The sequence below is a fragment of the Perna viridis genome, chromosome 15 (assembly GCF_037379345.1).
Source record: "Perna viridis isolate PV_CMFRI_1.1 ecotype Kerala chromosome 15, ASM3737934v1, whole genome shotgun sequence".
Classification (NCBI taxonomy): Eukaryota; Metazoa; Mollusca; class Bivalvia; order Mytilida; family Mytilidae; genus Perna; species Perna viridis.
Genome location: NC_142459.1, coordinates 21856391 through 21878177, shown reverse-complemented (window position 1 = coordinate 21878177; position 21787 = coordinate 21856391). Strand labels below are relative to the sequence as shown.

The 21787-nt window shown below is 32.4% G+C and overlaps 1 protein-coding gene and 1 pseudogene across 4 annotated transcripts in view; both read left to right on the top strand.

Moving 5' to 3' along the window:
- The window catches only part of LOC148597469 (uncharacterized), a 33806-nt gene extending 12148 nt beyond the window's left edge, over positions 1-21658 (top strand). For all 3 annotated transcript variants that reach the window (XM_088562861.1, XM_088562863.1, XM_088562862.1), the window contains 7 exons: positions 443-596; positions 1129-1181; positions 6171-6297; positions 8081-8166; positions 9436-9549; positions 10603-10704; positions 12698-21658. In XM_088562861.1, coding sequence (XP_088418987.1) covers positions 443-596; positions 1129-1181; positions 6171-6297; positions 8081-8166; positions 9436-9549; positions 10603-10704; positions 12698-12823 — 762 coding nt within the window. In that variant the 3' untranslated portion in view covers positions 12824-21658. The remainder of the gene's footprint in view (positions 1-442; positions 597-1128; positions 1182-6170; positions 6298-8080; positions 8167-9435; positions 9550-10602; positions 10705-12697) is intronic.
- Positions 1237-4151, top strand: LOC148597470 (uncharacterized; annotated as a pseudogene). The gene is made up of 2 exons (XR_015918870.1): positions 1237-2565; positions 2831-4151. The product of XR_015918870.1 is annotated as an uncharacterized LOC148597470 (transcript).
- Positions 21659-21787: the final 129 nt, after the last annotated feature.

The following is a 21787-nucleotide window of genomic DNA, read 5'->3' as shown; positions in this document are numbered from 1 at the left end:
AATTTAATTTTATTGCTATATTTAAAAAACAGTTATTTTGTTTATTGGTAACATCACAGTCAATATGATGTAATGTTGTTATTTAAAAATTGCTGTTATTTTTTAGTATCAGCGGTAGTCTGAGAAAGAAAATATTAGGTAGTGAGAACAATGAAGAAAAAGGTGGGCGATAAATATTGTTATTGTGTATAGATTGAAACATGGTAATTTATTATATTTTCCTTGTTATGAGCCCTAAAATGATATCATTCCTGAGGCCGATAACAAGATCTAAGGTGGATAAAAAGGGCAATATAAAAAAAGCTGTATATTAAGAGGTAGACGTAGGGTAAGGGACACAACTCTTACAAACACATCACTGATTTCAAGAGTTATTTCCCTTACCCTAGGTCTACTTCCTTTATCTGTAATTATTGTGGCACTATGTCTTTCTTTCTTCCAGAAACCTAGTACTGAAGACAGTAAATGCTCACCATGGACAAATCTAGCCAAACATAAGTTACTGGTAGAAAATAAACTCAAAGATATTCCTGGCTTAAACTACATCATTGTTCGCCCTGCCATTGTGTATGGTATTGGTGACAGAAATGGACTTAGTAAGTACGAAACTACATGTACAAGTCTTATCCATGGGTTTATTTTATTAATCAAAGTTTTGTAGATGTATGAATATATATGGTTGACAGTATCCTCTATGTATGTTGGATTGCTGTCAGGGTTGTAGATGATAACTGCAATTACAAGGATTTTAAGGAGGTAGACCTAGTGTGAGGGACACAACTCTTACAAATCATTTGAACGTTTGTATTCAGCATTTTACTTCAATCTCATCTAAGTATCAAAGTAACTTGGATTGATTTCATTATGTTTCAAATGAAAGCTTGATAGGCTTTGGTGAAATTGAATTTGATACAAACATATCACTGATTTCAAGAGTTATTTCCCTTAACTGAGGTCTACTTCCTTAAATAAACCAATGCTCATTTATTTCAATCATTTTATTTTTAAGTGTCTTTGTAAGTTTTGTTTTTATTTTTAATTTCCCACCCCCTTTTCTTTCATTTTCTTACTATTTTAATAAAAAATGTAAATTTTATTATTGTATAATTGTTATGTTTTTAATTACAGCTCCAAGATTGCTGATTGGTGCCATATACAAGTATATTCGACAAAAAATGAAGGTTTGTACGAATAAACAGATACAATCCATTCAGATTAAGTGCAACCATTTGTAACATAAACATGGATTGAATTTAGATACATGTACTTGGCAAGTTTGATTTGGATACCATACCAGAGAGAGGGAAAATTGTATGGACCTGTAAGAAATTGTATCTCCAGGTTGATGGCCAAAGTCATATACACCATTTACCCTCACCCATTCCATCCTTCTCCAGTAAAGATTCACCAAAGCAATTTCATCAAAACTTCAGACCTTTTTATCAACTGCTTCAAGTCAGAAATATTTCCTTGCTGTCAGTGTTTTCTCTAGGTTAATAGGAAGTCATTCGACTTGATGTTTCACAGCAAAATGGGTCTAGAGGAAGTAAAATCATTGATTTATCAGTTTCTTGTTATGTAGCACCCCAGCTAAGAATCATGCAAATGTGATACACCTCAAAAAAGCTACATATTTTTATTTTTGGTGTTAAACAACAATGGTTTCTGTTATATTTTAGTGTCATTTACAGAGTTATCTCCCTTAAGTTTGAATTCTACAGCACATTTTATATGATTTTTATCTGCAGTGAACAAGGGTTACACGTAAAGCCACATGTTACTTTCTGTTTACTACGACATTTTAAACAAAATATACGAAATAAAAATATGTAGGCTTTCTAATCATGAAACACATTTTGCATGATTCTTATGTGGACTGCTACATAAGATTTTTTGCTCTTTATTGTGCTATAAATAAATTTTACATATTTGCTGTTTTTCGATTGGTTAAAAGTATTACTTTTATTTTCAATGTTGTCAATTTTTATGGCAACACGCCCACTTTTGCCAGGACTATTTTCTTATTGATCTGAAAAATTCTAGTGCTTCATTCATTCTCAACAATGCGATTAAAATTAAAGAAAATAAAGTTTTGTACAATTATTTGTTGCTTTCCAATCATTTAAAGATAATACCCCTTCCTACAAAGCCCCTGACCTATGACCTCCGTCCTCTTGTCGTCTGCTTTATTAGTATGAGTAAAACAAAAAAGGAAGAGGTGTTGGATTTCGACATCAGTGGGGGTGAATAGTTGCTTGAAATGGAGACAGGGAACTCGTACACTGAAGAAGATTTATTAGGATGGCTCTTCAAAGGTGACATTCAAAATATTGAGGTGGTAGAGGTGGACATTTCTGCAGAAAATCCTGAAAAAAACACAACTAGAGACGCAGGCCCCCACACAGATTACGTTGTCACCCTAGCCAGAGACGCTGGCCTCACCGGCACTGCAGATGAATAAACGATTTAAAACTGTTAGTCCAGAAGAGCTAAAAGAACTGCAAGACAGTAGACAGGTCAAATCTACAAAACAAAACACCTAGTGGGGAGTCAAAGTTTTCCAAGGTAAACAAAAACTCATACAAACTTAGGACATCCTATTTATAGTTCTGCCATACTCAGTAAATGAGTAAAAAATATATAAATTCAGACCTGGATTTGAACCTGAGACCTCTGAGGAAAACTTGATTGCTCTGCAACTGAGCTATCTGAATCTTTTGAATTAATATTTGCTCTTTTGTTACCATTGAGTTTGATATTTTCTTGCCTTTGTCATGTATGAATTTTTTTTTAAAGTCAAATTGAATATATCTGTTTTGTTGATTTTCAGAATGGTGTATGGAAGCCCTGGATCAGGTAATGGATTTTGAAACTGTTTCAGCAGAAGAATTGAACAAAGTGTCGGCTAAATTTTACGCTGAGGCATCCCCAAAATTTTCCGAAAAAAGATGCAAGGAAATGTCAGTTGCACAGTCCAAAGAGTACCACAAAAACTCAATGAAAAACATTAGAGCCGCAATAAAATGACACATTCATGATTTAGAAAGGGATATTGATATCGTTTGCGATAAGGAATTTAGGAAGGCAAATGAAACCTTTGACGGAAAACTGAAAAAGAACCTCACAAAGGGTCTCTCTTGTCCTACCAAACATAAACAGATTATTACAATGAAGGACTTGGAAAAGATAAATTCTTATCTGTACTCATCTGATGTAGAGCCAATTATTCTTAGATTCCGTGTTTGGTATAATATTGCCATGTCACCCGTGGAATTGAATTTTACCAACAACTCCAGTTAAACTCGTTTGAATTCCTCTTTGATGAAAATAATCGTGAATATGCCTGCTTGTCACATGAAAAGACACAAAGAAATTGGCAAGGCGGACTATACTCTGGAGACACTATAAATGACAAGTGAATGTATTCGTATGAAGGTGATCGCTGCCCAGTTGCTTCATTCAAATGATTGATTTCAAAAACCGATCTGGATGCAACTTCACTTTTCAACCACATCAACAAATCTCCGCAAGATTTACATCTATGGTACACAAACAAATCGATAAAATCTTACCAATTCAGTAGATTCATGGCAGATGTATAAAAAAATGCATCCTGTAGTGTAATATACACAGCTCATTGTCTCCGTGCAACAGCGATTCAAGCAATGATTGACGCTGGCTTTGAAATCAGGCATATTATGTACATGAGCGGTCATCGGAATGAGGCATCAGTACGAAGCTATAGTCGTGATTGTTCTACCATCCAAAAGAAGTCAATGAGTCGCACACTTTTGACTCTATCTACAAGTAACGCACCGCCTTCAACGTCAATGCCAGTGGCTATACAAAACAATCCTACCGGTGTAACTGAGAACTCAGCTTTGGCGGTTCGTGACACTCCAAACATTAACACTATGAATACCGCATTATCATCAAACAACTTCATGTCATCTGGGTTTATTTCCAACTCGGCTTTCCATAACTGCACTTTTCATTTCAATAATCAACAGTAATCCGTTGTTTTGAGAAAAAAATCTTGTCACTTAACATTCCAATGACGTAGCGGTGGCCATGACAGTTCATTCATTCTTTTCATGCTTATGTGTATTCATACGACAACATATTTTCGTTGTTATTGTTACTAAATATAGTATAAAAAAAAGTTCTTTGATTTTGTTCTCATTTTAACAGAAATTTATTTATAATGAATGGCTATGATTTATTTTGATTTTATTGAACCATAAAATTAAATTTTTGACTCTTCACATTTCACATAGTCCGCTTTAAATCACAAAATTAAGGATTTTACTGAACATCTTCATTTAATGCATCCAAAAACACAAATTATGATAACATAGCATTAACAGGCATGGTATTATTAAAGTAATTTATATTCATATCCATAGATTTGGAGATTTTCTATACATGAAGTTCCAAAGTACACTCTGAGGCGTATCCTGAGGATGTAAACGGTAATGAAGGTGTAAAAAATCTCCATATCTACAGATATGACTATGTAAAGAATTTATTTCCGATATTAGTCTGATAATATTTATTACACTTAAAGGGCAGACATAAAGTGATGTAAAAGGTCTTTGCCCCATAGGCTTCAATAGTATACCTTAAATTTTTATGATTTAAAAAAAAAATAGACAATGAGTTTCAATCTTTCTTTTGACCATGTTTTTCAATTAAGGAAATGTCAAAAATAATTTTTAGGTCCATTTTAGAAAAAAAGGAACGAACTTTGGTACACCAGGACAAGTCAAACTAAAAATAGACTTTTTCTACTTTCACTTTTATTTTGAGTTCATAAAATAGACCCCTTTTCTGAAGCATTATTTTTCACGAAAATACTGTTTTCCTCAAAAACAAGTTTTTTGTGTCCTAGCTTGATATTTACCTTGTACTTTTGATGAAAAATGATAGTCATTTGCCAAGAAACAAAAACAGGAAAAGGCAAAAAGGAAACGCAATATATTTTTTAGCCTCCATGTTTTGACGTACACCGCTCAGGAATATGTAATACAAGACTGATACCAAAAGTAAAATATTCTATGGCGCTATTTTCTTATTGTTACAAAAAGTAAAAAAAATCAAGTTGTTTTTATTCAGAGGGCAAACATTAAGAGATGTAAAAGTAACATTTTCTATGGCACTATTTTCTTATTGTTCTGTAAAATTAAAAATCAAGTTGTTTATAGTCAAGTGTAGTGATCTGCCTTTTAAAGGTAGAACCTTACAGGTAACGAGAATAGTGGATTTTTGTCTTGCATGCGACGAGACTTAGGTTTCGCTTTTCTGGTGGTCGTGGCGTGTCCACAAGCTTAACGTTAAGTTTTCTGATTTCATTTAAACATGAACACCTTATGCCACATCAATGATATTTGGTGTAGAGATGCATTACAATCATTGCATCACAAATTTATGCCAATGTTACGCATACACCCCTGCGGTCTAGTGCATTTTGTAGTGGTAACAGAAAAATGATATTTTTATAATTTCATATTATTATACAAAATACAAAAGCAACACAAAAAGAAATATATAACCAACACTCCATTATATCGACAATATTGAACTAGCCAGACTTATCTCTGGTTTATTAGTTGTTTCTTCAATTTTACAATTTATATTTTGTTGCCTTATTTCCCTGTAAATGTCATAAGGAGTCCTTATTTAAGGACACATAGTCAATAAAGTTAATTTGCATAATACCAAAGGTAAATATGCATACAGGTTACTGGGAAAGGAAAAACAAACTGTTCTACTGTTGAAGCACAGAAATGGGCAGTTGAAAATACTTTCAAATGTTGCTAGAAATTGTTTCAAGTGTTGTTTTTTTTTCTTATACCTAAGAGTCAATGTAAGAGGTAAATCTCCTGATATGAAATGGACATTGTATTAGTGTTAAATAGTTCTATGGGGAAATTGTAAGTTACGCCCAGGTATATGGCATAACAACACCAGGGATTTGTAGACATTCCCAGGCAACAGAATCCTCCAAAAGTTTCAGTATGGGGATGATTTTAAATGTGAAATTTAAGCTTAAGCCACTCATGCTGGTAATTGATCTTGAGCTTTCCTACAATATCTGCCATGCTTGAACCCCTTAAAAAGTTTTAAGTCTTAAGAAGGTATTTGTATGTTAGTTTAACACATTATTACAGATGTTGTGGACTAAAGATCTGAAGATGAACACTGTACATGTGGATGATGTCTGCCGAGCAGTGTGGCATTTATGTCAGAATGGAAAAAATGGTGAAATCTATAACATTGTCGATGATGGAAATACTAGTATGTATAGAGTGAACCCAGCCAAAAGTGCCACAATTATGAAAATTATATGTTCTGGATCATATGACTTGAACTTAATATGATAAACATATGTTTCAGTTTACATGTGTTTATTGACTAGCATTTGATTATCATATTTTATCAATAAACTATATGGGAATCATGTGATAATCATGTGACTATCTTGTATACTATCATATGATTACCATTTGCCTATAACATAAATCTTTGGATTATATAATCGTCATATATGGCACATTTGGCTATGTTAGAATTATTGATTTTTTTTTTTTCAAGTTTCAATTCTTTCAAACAGTAAAATATTTTGCTGAATTCAATTGTTGTAGTTGCTCATGAGGCTCTAATGATCTTTAAGAACTATGTGTCTCCCTAATAAAAAAAAAGTCATAGTTTAGTTATTATTGGTTACCATTTAAATAGCCAGTGCCTTAGTCATTGTACCTTTGTTTTGAAGAAGAGGGGGTTATAATGATTTACTACTTCTGTCTGTCCGTCCGCAACAATTTTTCTGTTATACTAGTCTCAGCAACTACTTATCACAGCAGCTTAGAATTTTAGCACAGATCCTTTTTCTGAAAAATTCAACAACTTCCTGTTAGTCAAGGACTTTCCTTATATGAAAACAAGGGTATCACTAGTGAGCCTACACTCACAGATTTCTTGCTGATGGAGTTTTCAGTTTTAATGAATGGCTTCAAACTGACAGATTCAGACCAGCAACACCAGAATGATTCAGAATAGTGGCAGTTTTGAAGTCCAGTAATAAAATATCACATTGAGCCCACTAGGGCGATATGTTCTGTGGAGATGTTTAAACTTTTCTGTTCAGCAACCATAGCAATATGAAATTGTCTTTGGATAATGTTTTTATTCTCTAGTATTATTGCAGTCGCCTGAAATAGAAAATATTAGATGGTTAATAAAGTTTCCAAACTCATTTTATATGGAGGAATATCAAGCAATAAGGCCACAAATAGAACAAGTGGAATTGAATTTAGCCATGTACATTTGAAGCTTTAAAATATACTCTTGTTTCCAAATTATGGCTTGATTCAATACTTACTCCATGACATGTTTAAAGTTACACGTATCAATAAGCAGTCATGTGTGATAATGATCTGGTTTGTGTATTATGCATGCAACTAATAATTTGCAACACTACTTATAAAAGTTAACAATATTCTTCTGGTCACAGATAAGTTTTATTCCACAATTTTTCCCATTCAACTTTTTCCTTTTTTTTTTTTCAACACAAGGATGAGTCAGTGAGCTTGTGTAAGAGATTTAATACATAAACTGACCCATTTTTTTCTCTTTTTTCAGCACAAGGATGAGTCAGTGAGCTTGTGTAAGAGATTTAATACATAAACTCACCCATTTTTTTCTCTTTTTTCAGCACAAGGATGATTCAGTGAGCTTGTGTCATAGATTTAATAGATTAACTCACCCATTTTTATCCTTTTTTTCAGCACAAGGACGAGTTGGTGAGCTTGTGTCAGGAATATAATAGATTAACTTACCCATTTTTTTTCTCTTTTTTCAGCACAAGGATGAGTCAGTGAGCTTGTGTAAGAGATTTAATACATAAACTCACCCAATTTTGTTCTCCTTTTTCAGCACAAGGATGAGTCAGTGAGCTTGTGTCATAGATTTAATAGATTAACTCACCCATTTTTATCTTTTTCAGCACAAGGACGAGTTGGTGAGCTTGTGTCAGGAATATAATAGATTAACTTACCCATTTTTTGTCATCTTTTTTCAGCACAAGGACGAGTCAGTGAGCTCGTGTCAGAGATTTATAGTATTAACTACTCATTTGTTGGATCTGCATTATCTAATCTTGCTCAAGTATGTATGACCTTAAAATAAAAGAAGATACTGTTTTGGTTCATTGTCTAAAGAGTGTTTTTTTTTTTTTTTTTTTTTTTTGTTTGAACTAATTTTTGTTACAACTTAATTACAAAAATAAAAATATGTAGCCTTTTTTGAGGTGTATTCAAAATGATGTCAGTAATCTCTAGGGATTATAGATCAACAAAATTTGATGAATGAATTATATTTAAGTAGCTGTCTTTGTAAGAATCATGCAAAATCTGAGAAATGTGATACATCTAAAAAAGGCTACATATTTTTATTTTTGAAATTAAGTTGTCTTATGGGTCTATATTGTGAAATGTGTAATTATTCATTCATATCTGCTTGCTCTTAAGAGATAATCCACACTGAAAAACCAATAGATTCTATTGTATTTGAGTGTCATTTACAGAGTTATCTCCCTTAATTTTGAAATCTACAGTGTATTCTATATAATTTTTATCTCCTAAGAGCACGGGTTATATGAAAAACCACATGTTTATTTCTGTTTACTATGAAATTTCAAACAAAATATCAAAAACAAAGATATGTAGGCTTTTTACCCATGAATCACATTTTGCATGATCCTTAGCAGGAGTGCTACTTAAATATTTTAATATGTTTTTTCTTGGTAATTACAAAATTTCACAAAATTATATTGCCACAAAAATTACAGTTATACTATATGTCCTTTTATGAATTAATTAACTGTTTGCGATAGGGACGTAATATGTTTTTCAGTTCTTTCATAGTAAATAATGATATATTGTTTCCCTTTGTCATTCTGCAGTCTGATCATACTGTTATACTCTACTACATGCGCATAGTTATTGTGATTAAGATATTTGTTTATTGTATCCCTGCTTAAAAAAAGGGGAGCTTTATAGTGATAATATTGTCAGTCCGTTTGTCTGTCCCCAATTCTAATTCACAACTTTGAAGGAAATTTGATGTAACTTTCACACCTCCCTGTTTAGTATTTTATGAGTACGCTGTGATGGGGCGATATTGTTTGATACCAGGATGGAAGTTGAATTTCTGAATTGGTACGTTGTGCAACTCTTATTTTGTTTTTCCATCTGAATAACTATTTGGGTTTCCCGATTTAAAACATGGACTTTGTTGTAGGTTAACAAAAGTAGGTACCATCTTTTAATCTACAACTCCTCTCAAACTGCTGAATGTCAATTTTTTAAAGTTTTTTTTTACCCAGTAGATACTTATGCTATTTGCCCAGACAACCATGATTTATTATTTTTACAGGTAAACATGTCTAGTGTTGTTGAAGATATTAATGACAAACACATGGATCCTTGGGTAGATGCCTGTCAGAGAGATAATATAGAAAATACTCCACTTAATCCATTCATAGACCAGGTATGTTTAACTTTTTACCTCATCTGGACTAGATATGTTTAACATAGCATTTCACCTGGACCAGGTTTGTTAAATATATTACCTCACCTGGTCTAGATATGTTAAATATAGTACCTCACCTGGACTAGATATGTTTTACATAGTACCTCACTTGGACCACATATGTTTAATCTTTTACCTCACCTGGACCACATATGTTTAACATAGTACCTCACCTGGACCACATATGTTTAATCTTTTACCTCACCTGAACCACATATGTTTAATCTTTTACCTCACCTGAACCACATATGTTTATCATAGTACCTCATCTGGACCAGGTATGTTTATCAAAGTACCTCACCTGGACCAGGTATGTTTAATATAGTACCTTACCTGGACTAGGTATGTTTTACATAGTACCTCAATTGGACCAGGTATGTTCAATGTTTTACCTCATCTGGACTATGTATGTTTAACATAGTATTTCACCTGGCCCAGGTGTGTTTATCACAGTATCTCACCTGGACCAGGTATGTTAAATATTGTACCTCACCTGTACTAGATATGTTAAACATAGTACCTCACATGGACTAGGTATGTTTTACATTGTACCTCACCAGGACCAGGTTTGTTTATCTTATTACCTCACCTGGACCAGGTATGTTTAACATAGTACCTCACCTGGACTAGGTATGTTTAACATAGTACCTCACCTGAACTAGGTATGTATATCATAGTACCTCACCTGGACCAGGTATGTTTAATTATTATCTCACCTTGATCAAGGTCTGTGTGGACTTGTGTTCTCTTTTTGGCATCATCTGTCGTCCATCAGCTGTACTTGACAATACTTTGAATATGGGTTTTTGTGATTAACTGTCAGGGACTTTTTTTATTTAACTGTAAACATGTATTTTTACTAAATGCATAATACATCATACAGTATGCTATCTAAATAAGCCAAAAAAAAATTAGTATCAGATTCTTCCAAGGGAGTTAATCCAAACTAATTATTATTCTTTACTAAGCCAGTGACTTCTTTTCTAGTTAATAATTAAAATTCATTTACAGGAGCTATTATACAATAAGCATGTGAACCTGGATGGATCTAAGTTAAAACAGACTGGTTTCAAGTACAACATACCTGAACTTAAAGTGGAATATCTCAAACAGGTAAAATATATCTGAACTTAAAGTGGAATATCTCAAACAGGTAAAATATATCTGAACTTACATTGGAATATCTCAAACAGGTAAAATATATCTGAACTTAAAGTGGAATATCTCAAACAGGTAAAATATATCTGAACTTAAAGTGGAATATCTCAAACAGGTAAAATATATCTGAACTTACAGTGGAATATCTCAAACAGGTAAAATATATCTGAACTTAAAGTGGAATATCTCAAACAGGTAAAATGGATTAAAAAAACAGGCCTATAATTAAGAGTTGGTACTAGGAACTTTCACCTTTCTAAGATTCTGAAAGGTACCTTCATAGTTTTACGATTTCATATACTGTTTATAAAAAATATGATAAAAAGTACCTGGATGGATTTAAGTTAAAACAGGCCGGTTTTAAGTACAACATACCTGAACATAAAGTGGAATATCTCAAACAGGTGAATTGGAATATCTCAAAAAGCAGGCACTTAATTAAGAGGTGGTACCAGATACTTTCACCCTTCTAAGCTACTGAAAGGTACCTCTAAAGTTTTACAATTTCATATACTGTTTATAAATAGATATGATAAAAAGTACCTCCTACATAACCAAAGGTACCTTCATTGCAAAAATATAATGAAATCTCTGAAAAAGATATTATGAAATATCTTAAATGGGTGAAGTGGAATATCTCAAACAGGTTAAGTAACATGTAGCTAGTAATTTGGATACTTTTTTTTCTTGGAATGTCTCAAACAGGTGAAGTAGCATGTAGCTAGTAATGTGGGTACCTTGTTTCTTGGAATATCTCAAACTGGTTAAGTAACATGTAGCTAGTAATTTGGGTATCTTTTTTTTTGGAATATCTCAAACAGGTTAAGTAAATGTAGCTAGTAATTTGGTATCTTTTTTTCTTGGTTTGATTTATAAGGACAGACAGACATATCAAATATCTGGGAGGACTTTGAACATTTATCATTTTTTTAAAAACGAAACACTAAAGTTTTACCTGTAATATGAAAATAAGAGATGTGGTATGCTTGCCAATGAAATAGTCATCCACCAAATGTCAATCAATGAATAATTAAACTTCTACATGTCACCACAACAGTCTGCAATGATGGGCAAAACCCATACCATAAAGCAAGTTGTAAAAGGCTCCAAAATCAATGATGTAAAACTATTCATAAAAGACGAAAATCAGCTTAATCTACAGAAAAAAATGTATAACAATGAACATAGAAATCAAAGACAACCACTAGACTACAGGTTTTTGGCTTGGGACATAAAGTATATGGCAGGGTTAAACATGTTTTTGAGCTTTTGACCATTCCCCTTACCTGGGACAGTGGTCGGAAAATACAACAATAAAACAAAAATGTACATCTGTTCACAAGATGGAAATCCAGAAAATCAAGCAGTCAGTAAAATTAATTTGTTTACAGCATGTAATTTATACTTTATCCCGTGCAGGTCCGGGTGTTAAAAGAATAGGCCTGCAGCAGTGCTAAACTTGTCGTAAAAGGCGACTAAATAGTGCTTAGAACCCTAGCCAGGGGCTAAGGCACTCTGCCCATAGAGCAACTGGGATGTGTGCCCCAGATGGTGGATTGGGTTACCCCTGGCGTGTTACATGCTGGGGTTGTCAGGCTATAATACGGAAAACCTGACATCAAACCAGAGTGGTGCACCATGTTGGGAAAGATGCCATGTTCCTCGCACGTTAAAGAACCCTACTGGTATTCTCCCAGAGTAGGAACCATAGGGCTCCGCCACAGGAGGCTAAATTGCCCAACCCTTCCCACACCTCTCCTTATTTCCAGTGGCAATCAAAATTTGTCGATCCCATTGTCCTTTTGGCCCATCCCTTTTTCATTTCATCATCATTTCATGTTCATTTTATCATCAATTTCATGTTCATCGTCTGAATATATCTGAAATATTGCTGCTCGGACGTTAAACCCCAATAAACAAACAAACAATAATTTATACTTTTTAACAGATGTTGGATGACTACCTACAGATGAAGTTGTTCCCTACATCTCTGCTCTCAGGAGAAACACTTTGGTCTGGAGAAGAAAATCCGCTGGAATTTGAAGATGGTGGCCAGGAAGAAGAAACTTCTTAATGCTACTCACTGATAGGTGGCTTCAGCAATTAATCTTGGACAGCTATGATCTGCAATGTTATAGAATTTATGGTGATAATTCCCTTACAACTTATGCGCAATAATAATGAATTGTCAAATCTGTGGTGTAGCTAAAATTTTAGCATGGAAATATTAAGCCTCCAAAGCTTTCTTCTGGTAACGATTTAGTGTATAAGTGGGTTTTTTTCGCAAGTTGAAAAATTTGCATTTTTGTTGTAAATTAAGTGGTTTTGTTTTCACATATTGTAATTTTCATGATCCTGGAATCTACAATCTATTTACATTTTGCATAATAACTTATAAGTTTGAGGGTGTAAAAAATTGGTGAGTTTTTATTTTCATGTTGAATTGTCTTGCAACTATAGTAAAACTTGAACTATCATTAAAAAAACCCTTGTATAGTATTTATTTTCATTGAAAATGAATGCTTTATAATATTTAAATTTAAAGATGCATACAGGCTTACAATCTTCTATGAATGTGTTTGACATAGCCATTACCTTGTAATTCATATAATGCATAGATTGTGTGAAATAACTTTGCCTGCGTGTTGTTATCAGATATAATGTGTTAATTGGATGAATAACATGATGTCATGAATTGAAATAGGATTCTTTTGTATTTTTGAAGGTGACATTTTTATTGTTACCTTGTATATCCAGTGTCATTGTCATCAGTAATATCACTAATTACAAGTTCTGTGAAATTAAATTGGACTTGATCATAAATGTTTATGCTTGCCATTTGTAGTCCAGGGAGGTGTTTTTTTTTATGTTTATTGAAGTGCTAGAATCTGTAAGAATCAGGCTATGTTGAAAAAATAATGAATCTTGCTCTAAACACTAAAATAATAGACTATTGAAGACAAATTGACAGCAGGGGTGGATCCAGGATTTTAGATTTGGGGAGGGGGATGTGCAGTTAAAAATTTTTTAGGTTATATTTATTAAATATTCAAATATTCTTCTAGAGTGGGTGCAATGTAAATTTCTTTGGTGGTAAAATTAGTGAGAATTACCTAAAATCACTTATATCTACTCCTGACATCCCATGCTTTGCAAATTTTATGGGGGGGCACACCTGCCACACCCCGCCTGAATCCACCCCTGGACAGGGTGTTCATCTTACAAGGGTTAGTAGATGCAGACAAGTTACCTCTTTCATGATATAATTCCAATACATTTCATATAATTTACATGATTTACAACTCAAATTACTGAAACTTAAATATGTTATGAAGACCATTTCTGCATTTCAGATAACAATTTTAATAAGAATTATCAGAAAGGCTTGCATTTTTTCTTCCATCATGATTCTTACAGAGATTGGGAAAAGCACTTAACATTATAGGTGGTGTCCTATATCACCTCATGATGAACATGATGACAGTATAGGTGGTGTCCTGAATCACCTCATGATAAACATGATGACTCTGCCAGTATAGGTGGTATCCTGAATCACCTCATGATAAACATGATGACTCTGCCAGTATAGGTGGTGACCTGTATCACCTCATGATGAACATGATGACTCTGCCAGTATAGGTGGTGACCTGTATCACCTCATGATGAACATGATGACTGCCAGTATAGGTGGTGACCTGTATCACCTCATGATGAACATGATGACAGTATAGGTGGTGCCTTGTATCACCTCATGATAAACATGATGACTCTGCCAGTATAGGTGGTGACCTGTATCACCTCATGATGAACATGATGACTCTGCCAGTATAGGTGGTGTCCTGTATCACCCCATGATGAACATGATGACTCTGCCAGTATAGGTGGTGTCCTGTATCACCTCATGATAAACATGATGACTCTGCCAGTATAGGTGGTGTCCTGTATCACCTCATGATAAACATGATGACTCTGCCAGTATAGGTGGTGACCTGTATCACCTCATGATAAACATGCCACAGTTTAACCTTTTTGCTGTGGAATACAAAATATTTGACCATTGAAAATGGAAACATATCAAGAAATAAAGATGGACAAATTCTGTTATGAACTGTTTGATAGAATCTGATTCCTCAGTGTAGTTCTGTGATAAATTTAGGCGCTTTGCCAGAGCTAGCTGAATTGAAGAGTTGAGAGGCACTATAGATATCAACTTTATATGTATCTCTATTATTATTTTTTTTATCTGATTCACAAACAGTGAATGCAAATCTAGTAGGCACTTGATTCTGTCCATCTGTTTGTCCTTCTGTCATTATTAGGTGGTACCTACTTTTTATGATGTGCAAGTTAAATAATTTTAAACCAATATAAATATGAGTGACAAACAAAAAATTGATATGTTTTTTTTCTAATAACACTCGTTCTTTGATGTAGCTGGTTACCACATGAAAAAAAAAGATAACATTTTTGAAGTTCAAATTTGCCTCTCAACTTTTCCTATCAATTGTTTCTGGAATTGCCCTTTACTAAATCTTCCATTCCTGGACAGATGTGTTGATTAATTGACAATCTTTCCTTACCAAAGATTTGTTATATTTTTCGATGAATTGTCTTTTTATGTTCTCTGCATTTTTTCCATTCTTGTGACTTAATCTGTTTTTTTTACAATTTACCTTTTTAGGTACTTTTTATTTATATTTATGATTTGAAAAAAAACATATATCATTTGATAGGCTTAGACCAGTATTAAATTCAAGAAATGAATGGAGTCCAAATGACATAACTGATTATTTAGTTGCTACTTGAAAAAAAATAACTGACTTTTTATAATTTTTCTTCCTTAGTCGTAATCAGAATGTTTTAATACTTGAATGATTTTCTTCAACTGTTTTTTTGTAGATATCCACATTAAATCCAGGTTTTACAATAAAAGGTAATAACAAAACTACTGATCTGATAAAATATAGGTAAAAGTCTGAACCTTCTCAATGTTGTACTTACTCAAGATTTGCCAACTTCAGCTTTTGTGCTGCATGGATGATATGATTTTTTTTCTGTAATTTCAAATCTGGATTTTACCATTATGATTCTGTTTTTTTCTGTATATTTACTTCTGATATTGCCAATTTCCACTTGTTTGTAGACCTCATGAAATCATCCCTGGTGCTATCCCTCATAAAATTATTCTTGTTACTAACAAAAGTTTTTAAATCAAATATTTATTCTCTTGGCAGTTATATACATATTAGTACTGAACATATCAGGGATGTTAATAAGGTCTATAAACAACTTTATGTATGCTGTGTAATTCTAGAATAAGGTCTTTTATGTGAATTGCAGGTTTCAATGTTTATTTTTTACACATAGAAAGGCATTTTTGAAGATGGTGAATATGCTATCCTTTTATGAAAATTGGGCATTTGAGAAAAACATTGCAAAAATACAGCATACTGTTCGCAGAAATTTTTTATTAAAATGACTATGGTTATGCAGGTACATTTCACCACCAGGTTTTATTGACTCAGAATCTGTAAGAATCTGGCAAAATTGATAAAATAATGAATCAAGTCCTGCATAAAAAACCAAACAGGAATTTGACAATGTGGGCATATAGTTTATGGTCAATTGAAGACGAATATTCAGTTCATGCAGAAGTTCAGTTACAACAGAATGATAGGTAAAATGTCAAGTAGTTATCTCCCTTTAATGATGAAATTGTGATGCATTTTATATAATTTATATTTCAAATTACTGACACCTAAAAAAAGAAATGAATGCCATTTCTGCATTTCAGGTAGCATTTTGAATAAGATTTTATGGAAATATGTGATTTTTCCACCACGATTAACCCACTGCGTGATTCTTACAGAGAATATCACTGAATGTTTGATTATAAGCATGCGTATACGTGTTGATGATATTATTGTTTCTCTTTGAATTCCATGGCTTTGTACTTGTAATCTTACTTTTTTTGATATAATATATAATGATAAGTGTTTTTGCCTACCAGCATGTTTATTTTAGTGACTGTCCATTTAAGGATCATGCAGTGATGGTTTGCTATGTACTATATTTGTTATTTCTTTATGTTGTTGAGAATGCTTCAAAGTATTAAAGTTTACTAATAGTTTTTATTTTTCGAATCTTTTTCCAATAGTAAGAAAAATCAGTTGGAATTTTTCTACTAAAAATGATTACTCTGATTTTGCCAATAGATTCCATTATAAATCTCACCTCTAATACCTTTTATTAGAAGGCATTATATAAAAAATCATTGTCCATTCCATAAAAATGCCTCAAGCTGTCAAACATCAAAATAGAAATATTTAACCCTTTTTTAATGAATAAATTCTAATTTTCAAGATTCTTAGGTAGACAGACACTCAAATGATTTATATTATTTTTGCATATCAGTTTTGTTATTTTGTATTAATTCATTCACATTCCTTTGTTATACCTTTTTATTGTCATATTTTTGTGATACTGGAAATTCATTTATTTCTATAGTAGACTGTATAACTGGAAATATAGTGATTCATGCATACTTAATACTGGTATACCTGGAAACTTCTACCTTTTTCCAGTTTCTTGTTTAATGACTATTTATATTTTGATATTATGGTTTAAATAGAAGTTGATTTTGTAATTGGTAATTTACCATAAGGTCATAATACAAACAATTCTTAGATTTTCATCTGCGCCCCTCTCGATTTTTTTTTATTTTCAAAATGCGTTTTTAAAAATAATTTTGAGATAAATTCCGTGTCTTTATGTATTAATAACTTCCATTTTGTAAATTATAGTTTTTCGCTGCTATTTCTGTGAAAACTGGTTTCAAATTTATGAAAAAAACGGGTACATATGTAGCAGTAGAGACTCGCACACTTTGATAGAGTTTTCTCAATACGTTTGTGTTGGTAATATTGTTCACCAGGTACACATAGATACCACTTGTTTTTCGGCACCAAGGATAGTTGTTGAAAAAATAAAATTAAATTCTATGGCTTAAGAATCTCTCCATAACACCCATGTCAGAATGATGCAAAATTCAAGATTTTACGCATTCTCTACATAATTAACAAGTATTGAAGTAGCATAAACAAGTCTGCATTATATAATTCTGGTTATACAGTCAAGAAATGATATATAATGTTATGCTTATGATGGTAGTGGGTTCAATCTAAACAAGATGTATACCATTCCACCGTTTACAACTTGTATATGAAATTATTACATTAGTACTGGTAAGGTATTAATTTTCATGGGCATCAATGTTTGTGCTTTGTAAAAATTTTATAATTTGTGAAGTTTTTAATTTATTCTTTGAGAAAGTTGCAAACAGAAACTTTCATTGCTTTGGGAATTAAATATGTAGGTAAATAAAATTACGACAAAATTGGTACCCACTGACAATAGATATAGTCCCTAAACAGTATTCAGTGTCATTATTTGATGGAAATTCTGGTCGCAACTTAATGTTTAGCTTATTTTGCACCAGTCAGCATATCAATTGTTATATTTTTTTCAAATTTTGTATCATATTAAAACGAATGTAACATGAACCATTGAACTGGACGTACATCAACCAATATACGGATAAATTTCCAAAAATAAATTTTTAAAGATAACAAGAAACCACATTTTTTTGTCCTCTTAGAGGTCTTTTTTGTGATATAAACTTTTGACTGGAGACGAGGACCCAGATCATAAAATCTTGACCTGAATACTTCAAATCATCCATTTTAATCAATCTGATCATAGTTCAAGTTCAGGAAGGGAATGAGGGAAAATTCAGACTGGGATCGTGTATGAACTGGGACCAGATTATTTATTTGAACATAACTATTTCCTTGGTCTTGCGTTGATTTAGTTAGAATTATGAACTATTTTATAACATTCTGTTGCTCAGATGTCAAATGTCTTATTTTGCTCAAATATGGTAAAGTTATGCCTTGTTTGGAAATGACCTCAATTTGTCTTTCTGCTTTCGAAATTTGTTGCATATATATATTTTAGAAATGAATGGCTTTAAATGGTATCAATTAGATTAGGTTAAACTTATTTACCTCCTTTTTGCGATGCAATTATTTATATTTTTATTACATCTACAGAAACATACTTTTTTTTATAAATACGCTGTAAAAATTGCACAGATTAATGGTAATGATGTCATTCATTGTGGGTGTTTAATTTATATCCACACTCATATGTATTTATTTTTGCATTTCTTGATGTTAGTTGAGGTTTTTGGTAATTTATTTTGGAGATTACCGATTTACCCTCTCTTACGTGTTTACCATAAAAAGACACTTACTCACCGATTAAATTTCCAAGAACTACAATCACAATAGACATAATATTTTTTGTAAACTTTATTGATAACGCTCAGACATATATTATGTGTAACATAATGACAAAAATATATACAATTTATACAATTAATGTATGACGGAAATGATCGACCTTCCTAAAACGTGTTGAGAGATAGAGGGATGGTTTGTTATCTGAAAGACTAAACATCATGTACCTGGTCCATGCTCCCAGTATTTAGTCCGAGTTGCTCATTTACTTTTGTTACTTTGTGTTCTTTGTTGTGTATGTCTGTTTTCCAATGTGGTCTTTGTCCCTGGATTACATTCTTTTGATTACCGCTATAACCTTGGTTCCCTTGATTACTCTTTGACGCATAGGATAGGGTGAGGCAATATGAGAATTTCATTTTTGTATGATTAAATAAAATCTGCTATTGATAAACAAACTTTTAATTTGATTTTGAATGTCTTTTTCGAACCTTTTAATAAATATGTAACAGGATTTTATCATGTCTCCATGCATCACGCATACAAGTGATATAATGATACAGGTTACAGTGTTAGCATATCAGCATTAAAGTTATCAAAATTTACATTACACTTATATAAGAGAAAGCCCCACGATATAATTTTTTTAATCTGTTTTATGTAATTTTATACTTGTTTTGATAATATTTGCTCAAAGCCTGTTATTTTTATTGTTACATTGTAATGTTATTATACTTTGCTCCTTTATTGACAACCAGTGTTTAGTTTTCTGTCTCCAAGTACTATAAATCTGCAAATTAATTACGATGAGAGTTACCTGCTAAGGGTTCATGCCAGCTAAGTCATGAATTACTCCAGTTTTTAATTAAAGCTTACAAGTGCTTTCGTTACAAATAAAGCAGAATTTAATGAATGGTCACCATTGTCGGCACGATATTTGTCAACTTACGATGACAAGCCCATAACTTCAGTACATGGCTCCTATGGTTGGTATCTTAGCCACAAATAAAAATGAAATTTTCAGTTTTGCTGAAATGATCTATGATGAAACTCGGATTTGGTTTCAATACTTGACAAAAGTTTAATCTTCTATTTACTCATATGTAAGCTGCTTTTGTGAAAGTCTGACGTTATGCAATTCATGATTTCCATTTGCAATTGTAAATTTGATTGGCTACATTTACGACAATACTTTTCCTTCTTTCAGTAGTGCACCAATGACCTGAAATGTTAAGGAGACAGGCGTCCGTTAATACGTGGTTGGCAAAAAAGGACCGTATTTATGATTTTTGATGATTTTTTTTGTGCTGGAACAGGTGCTAATTATGTCGAATTCGCCTCCTAATCATTTAAGTATTTTAATACAGTGCTTATATAATGTCTTTTTTATATAAAGATGTTCTTTAAAATTTATCAGGATGAGTGGAGGTATTACTTATGTTCTTGTTTAGAAAATCCATACACAGACTTGCCATTTTTTTTACTGTCACTTATCTTTTTTAATAAGTTTCTAGTACCAGTTTTTTGTGTTTATTGCCATTGAATGCTGGATTTGAAGTTTGCAAATATTCATTTTGTAAACTAGATTGTTGTAATTACTTTTCCATATTGACTAAATCTATATCGACGTATATTACAGGAAGTTACGTATATCACATTATGTCTTGCGCATCCCACTGCAACACCAACTAAAATTAAGTGTATATTGTCCGAGAATGGTACATAGTATTTTGTGAAAGGTCAAAAGTTGAAGAGTTGAAATTATATGAAAACACCCAAGTTGAAGTGTGTTTTAGTTTCAGTATGTTTACAATTAGATCTATCAATGATTTCATTCATTTACCTACATCATGTACATGTAGGATCTAACAACACTCTATTCTACTTTCGGTTCAGATGGCCTTTCTGATCGTGATTTCGACAGCATTATTGAAAGGAAAAATCCTGAGGACTCTTACAAGGTCGTTTGAACAGAAAGGAAATGGTGTGTTTTTTAGATTCTACATGCAGTGACTGAATGGAACAATTGATAGGTCTTATTTAAATGAGATTGATTATAGTTTTAATGTATCAATTGGGGGTTACAATTGTTTGTGTCAAGATCTACAAGTATTTATGTATTTTGTAAAATGTTCTTTTTCTGTTGTTATAATGACACTGATGTTAAAGACTGTCATGTTGGATAGTAGTTGCATTGAGCATTCACGACCTTTATATTCGGTTTTTGCAATTTTAAAAAATGAATAGGTGCATTAATTGCGTATTATAATGATTTTGTAATTGTGATTAAAATTTTCATTAATGTTGCCAAAAAAATATTGCTTCAGTGATGTTTCAAATTCTGCAATTCGTGTATACGACATTGCGCTCACGCATTATACATTTTTTGCAACTTTTTTTTCGAATTAAGTTTGCTGTTAGTATTTTTAATGGCCAACGGGCACCATATAATCGATTTGTATAATTTATGTAGCTGTACACTTCCCATCATACGTCTAAACATTTATGGTGTATTTTAACTAATGAGATCTACGTATCTGTATTAAATAATAACAGAGCTTTCGGCTTCTGTATTTTATGTGATGAATTAAAAAATTGGTGCATTTGAACTGTTTTTTTTTTAATACTCTGGTTTATCAATAACAAAACATTCCCCAGTACTACAGAAGAAAAATCTGCTATCTTCACAATTCTTAACTGATCATAAACCATGATTAGAATTTCTGTATAACACCATC